Consider the following 5,864-nt stretch of genomic DNA (forward strand, 5'->3'; position numbering starts at 1 on the left):
GACACATACTGACCTATCTATACACTCACATACAGACCCACACTGACCTATCTATCCACTCACATACAGACCCATACTGACCTATCTATCCACTCACATACAGACCCATACTGACCTATCCACTCACATACAGACCCATACTGACCTATCCACTCACATACAGACCCACACTGACCTATCTATCCACTCACATACAGACCCACACTGACCTATCTATCAACAACACCAGCCCAATTAGAAAATATTTCATTTATTCATTCTGATACAATAAAACAAAATCAAGGACCAAATATAATCTAATGGGCGACTGTGTTTGATTTTCTGTTTAACAGATTCAAAAACTTTGAGGACATGGATCTGATCTGCAGCCAGGAAGCAACCGTGCGTTTTAATCTGCACGGCGGGATCCATACCCACATGAATGTGGTGTTTGACAAACTTTCTCAGTTGTCCTTTACAATTCATGGCCTGTTGGTGGTGCTGCAGCCTGCACTGAGGAGGTAAGTATATGGATCATTATTGTCAGTTAATTACTTCTCTGCCTATTAGCTATAATAGACGTCCAACCTTTGAGTTAAATGTTAGTATGATGTAGAGAGTGATATTCCGAGACAATTGGCAATTGGTCTTCATTTGTTATTATTTGCAGTTTTATGTCAGAGGTCCCTTTCCTTTAAATTCTTTCTTTTGTCTCTGGGTTTTGTCCAAAAATCCTGACTTTTCTGAAGCAACAATTCGATAAAGTCGGGATTTTCGAGGCAACGTTTCGGAAAAAGTTGAGATTTTTATGACTTTGCCTTGCAACTTTTTTTTTAGTAAATATTAGACATTCGGGAAATAGAGTATAGCCGAATTTGAAATTAAAATTAACTTCTATAGAGAATTGGGGGGGGGGGGCAGTGGGACAGCTTTACGGTTGGGTTAATGAGTGTAGAGAGCCTGTGAGACATTGTTGTAATTTTTTTTGCCATTTTCATAGCTTTCCGGACAAAAGCTCCTTGTTCAAAAAGATTCTCCCCAATTGGTGGACAAAGACAAACGTTCCAACGTTGGAAAGTGTCATTTTTGGCAAAGCCATAAAGAAGAAATTGGCAGCGGATGTAAGTAACCATGTTTAATGCAGCTGTATAGAAATAAAGAAAAGCAGTTCTTTAACCTTAAGGGGAGTCATTCACTAAATGGCGGCTTTTTCGGGTCAGGGCTTTTTGTTGGTGAAAACCCGGAAAAGTCACAGAAAAAAAGGTGACTTTTCTGAGGTTTATTATGCAACAAAAATTCCGATAATTTTCCATTGAAAACTTTTTGAGATCATGTAGAAGCTCCTCCTTTGCTTCCGTGGTTTTAGAGGTTTTTGGGGGTTATTTTGACCTTGGCTTTTGTGCGACAGTTCACAAAAGCTGCGTTTTTTGCGCGATGACTCAAAAAAGTCATGGTTTTCATGACTTTCCGACAACTTTTTTTAATTCCTGCTTTTCCAGTCCAGATCTTTTTTATAAATGACTGCCATTCATGGAAATGAGTTTTAAACAAATATAAATCAGTAAAAAAATAATAATTCCCCCCCCCTCGCTTAGTATTTGGTTCAGTCCTACTTACAAGTCATCATGCAAATCTATATCGGTAGAGCGCTCCTTAGTGGATTTAGTGCAGCAGTAGAGAAGCTCAAACTTATATGAATGAAACAAATATACAGACAGGGTCGGGCTGGGCTGCTGGGAAAAAACCTGGTGGGCCCGGCCCTATTGGGCCCAGTCCGACCCTGTCTGTAAATCAATATCCCTGATACATGCAGGGCACTTTCCCCGAGCCACCAGTGCAGTTATGTTCACTCGAGGGAGGGGATTGTGGGGGTGTGACGGCCGCTACGGTGGCCTATTGGGCCCTGCAACTCCCCAGTCTGACCCTGTATACAAAAATATTTATATATAGTTCCCTGTAGAGAAGGAACCAAGCCTCCATATTGTTTCCTACTAAACCAAACATTATGCTGTGTATCCCTCCGTGCTTCATGCCTCTCTCTCTCTATTTCAGGGTAAAAGCTCAGTGATAGAAGGGAAATACCTGCAGCATGCCTACCGTTTCCTCTCTGCGCTACGGTCCTGCTTGCTGCTTTCCTATGATGGTTTCTACAGCTATTTCAGCTCAGTGTCAGAAACGCTGCCTTCCCCCTGCAAGCTGGAGCTCGGTATGTGATTGGTCCTATTTTGCTCCCCATTGACATTTATGTTAACTCTTGGTATCTTATAGAACAGCCAATTTCAAACAACTTTTCAATTGGTCTTCATTATTTATTTAGTTTTTGAATGAGGTGCCTTCTTCTTCCAACCTTTTCCAGCTTTAAACGGGGGGGGGGGGGGGGGCTGCCCAAAAACAAACAATTTTTTTGTAATAGTTACTTTTTATGACCTATTTTTCCTCTCCTATAAATATTTCAATCTCTCATTTAAACCACTCCCTGGTTGCTAAGGAAATTTGAACCCTAGCAACCTGATACCTGCTGATATTCCAGACCGCAGAGCTGTAAAATAGTTGACAAACCACAAATAATAAAAAATGAAGACCAATTGCAAATTGCCTACATGATTCTAAAAGTTATCTCAGAGATGAACCACCCCTTTAAAGTGGTTTTGGGAATGTTTCCGCCATTTTGCTCATCACTAATAATGACATTACGCACTCTTTGTTTCCTCTGCAGAAAATCTCAATATGAAAGCCCGGCTTAGCGACTTACAAGACAAAGTGACAGTAAGTTTGCTCACCTTATTCTATTATACGATACTAACCTGCCTCCCAAAACTCCTCCCACTGAACCCCAAACTCTTCCCACTGAAACCCAAAACTCCTCCCACTGAAACCCCCAAACTCCTCCCCCTGAAAGTCCCTTCCATACCATATGCTCCATGTTTAGCAATGTGTTAATTATTGAATATTTCCCCCATAGGAAATAGAGGACCCCAGTGATCTGGCAGAAGCAATTAATGCCTGCCTATTAGAGCTGTCGGGTCTATTGCTCAATCTGTGGGGAACATTCCTACAATTCTCCTTTAAGCGGGAAATGGAAGCTTTTATTGAAGAAAAAGCAAGGGTAAGTAGCGCAATGGTTGGGATTTAGGGCTGGGGCGGCCTTCGTATTGTGTCACAGCTCAGCGCTTATTGTATTGATTGTGTGTATATGGTGAGACCAGTTGAAAAAGGTTGATAATTATGACTGACTATTATAAATATCATAGGCCAAAGCAGGGTCGGACTGGGCCGCCGGGACCCCGGGAAAATACCTGGTGGGCCCCAGCAGCCCTGACCCGACCCTATTGGCGCTTCCTCTGGCCTCCAATGTCCTCCTCTGATGCGTTTCACATACACGCATTCAGGGGAGGATGTGGGACAGGGGGGTGGGGTTAGGGGTGCGCGGCGGCGGGGGACGCAGCCGAGGAGGAGGCTCAACCAAACTCTATTCAGACTACAAATCCCAGAATAATGTAACATATAATGAAGGCTGAGGCATTCTGGGAGCTGTAGTCCAGCCACATTAGGGTTGTATTCTTACAGCAATATTGCACAACCTCAGCTCACTATAATATCTGCCATTCCAATTACAAACCGTGTGTATTTTTATTGCTTTACAGGAAGAAAAGATCGGCAAATTGTTCTTTTCTACCCAGCATCCCCGGCAAGGAGCTCTTACCTACGATGAGAAGATGTAAGTACAGTGGGGTTTTAAAGACATTTCCAATAAATCAGCTACTTTTTAAAGCCCATTCCTTCTATAGTTAGATGGGTACAGTTCATTTTGTTTTTCTTGCAATATGTCCCCTATAAAAGTTGAATAGATTGGTTGCTATGGGTTACTAGAGCTTTCGTTTTTAGTTGAATGATCTGGGACCCTGGCTTGTTGTTTATAAAAGAATCGGTTTCTCTGTGCAGAACCCAAAGCCACAAACAGATTTATAAAGAAGTGAAGAAATCTCCCAGAGACAGCTGTTCCCTCGAGTGCCCCGGAATGGACTGCGTGGTGCGCTCTCCTCCTGCAATCTTTGAGGACCGGTACCTGGATCCAAACGAGGGACTTCAGCCAATCTGTGATGGCGATACTTTAATACAAGTGTAAGTACTGATCCTTATAGGAAGGGTTCACCCTGATCCTTATATGGGGGGGGGTCATCTTTAATTTAACTTTTACTATATTATAGAATGGCCAATTCTAAGCAACTTTTCAATTGGTCTTCATTATTTTTTTCTTATAGTTTTTTTAATTGCTCAAACTCTTCACAGCTCTCAAATGGGGGTCACTGACCCCGGCAGCCAGTTTTATTGTTATTGTTACTTTTTTATTACTTTTTTTTCCTATCCAGTCTCTCTGCTATTCATATATCAGCCTCTCATTCAAACCACTCCCTGGTTGCTAAGGTAATTTAGACCCTAGCAACCAGATAGCCATTATAACTCCAAACTGGGCAGCTGCTGAACAATTATTGAGATAATTAAAAAAAACTACAAATGTAACATTGTTAAGTTAACCTTTAGCATGATGTAGAGAGTAATATTCCGAGACAATTTGCAATTGGTCTTCATTTTTTATTATTTGTCGTTTTTTTTAATTATTTCAATAATTGTTCAGCAGCTCTCCAGTTTGGAGTTATAATGGCTAACTGGTTGCTTGGGTCTAAATTATCTTAGCAACCAGGGAGTGGTTTGAATGTTAGATGGGTATATGAACAGGAGAGGGGCTGAATAGGAAAAAAAAAGATATAAAAAGTAACAATAAGAATAAAACTGGAGCCTCACAGAGCAATAGTTTTTTGGCTGCCGGGGTCAGCGACCCCCATTTCAAAGCTGAAAAGAATATGAAGAAGGCAAATAATTTAAAAACTATAAAAAATAAATAAATAATGAAGATCAATTGAAATGTTGCTTAGACTTGTTCATTCGCTAACATACTAAGAGTTAAATTAAAGCTATACCGCCCCTTTAAAGCAGATTTCTCTGTTCTACAGACACTGCTATTTTTCTAATATTATCTATTTTATTTATAGGTTAAACAAGTTCAAAGAAGAACTGAATCGACTGATAGATTGGTCCCTTTGCGGTGAATGCATTCGTCTGGCCCCCAGAAACCTGTATCTGCGTTTGGTGCTGGACAATGGCTCCGATGAAGGGATCCGCGTGCATTTCAGGATGAGCCAGAAAAACAGTAATTCTCTCTTTACTTTACCTTTCCCTGTGTGAAATATATATATATATATATATATATATATAATATACAGTTGGGTCAGTTCCCTATGGGACCAAACTGTAAATTATATCCTTATAAATGGGGCTTAGTGATGTCATTGGTTATAATCGGAGCTTAGTGATGTCATTTCTGTCACATGACTCACTGACATATTGATATTATAATAAATAAAGTGCCCCCTGTTGTAAAATATGAGGATATATTAGGAGTCACCTTCATGACTTGTATAAGAGTAGCCCCGCGCCTTTATATTGAACTATAGGGGGCACTTTATTCTCTATATAACATTTATTTCACCTCAACTTGTGTAATAACCATAGATTTATTTCCCCCCCAGATGAAAACAAGCAGATAGTCTTCCTTTCCTTTAGATACGGAAGCATTGGTGGAAGAACTGATCACTTGGAGTATCTAGGAAGCAGGGTAAGTACTGTAGGGAGAAGCTCTTATTGGCTGGGCCCTCGCTATATTCTGCATTGCTGGTTCTGACTATAGAAACAATGTTATAGAAGCCGACTGTTTCAGTAGTCGGGACCGGCAGTGCGGAAAAGGCCAACGGGGGTTTTACAAAAGTTACGGGTTGCGGAAGTTGCAGTTTGTTAAGGCAATGATGCAGCTATTTGCTATTACTTTC

General features: G+C 40.8%; 1 protein-coding gene across 1 annotated transcript; it reads left to right on the top strand.

Annotated features, from left to right (window-relative positions):
• Positions 1-332: 332 nt before the first annotated feature.
• LOC108648791 (protein FAM135A-like) lies at positions 333-5,777 on the top strand (the record flags this gene model as incomplete). The annotated part of the gene is made up of 9 exons (XM_018097208.2): positions 333-500; positions 980-1,100; positions 2,032-2,185; positions 2,696-2,745; positions 2,942-3,085; positions 3,624-3,697; positions 3,922-4,101; positions 5,031-5,188; positions 5,568-5,777. Coding segments are annotated over 9 exons (1,201 nt in total), but the record flags the coding sequence as incomplete, so codon positions are not given.
• Between the last annotated feature and the right edge of the window lie 87 nt (positions 5,778-5,864).

The sequence above is a fragment of the Xenopus tropicalis genome, unplaced genomic scaffold, assembly GCF_000004195.4.
Source record: "Xenopus tropicalis strain Nigerian unplaced genomic scaffold, UCB_Xtro_10.0 Sca62, whole genome shotgun sequence".
Taxonomy (NCBI): Eukaryota; Metazoa; Chordata; class Amphibia; order Anura; family Pipidae; genus Xenopus; species Xenopus tropicalis.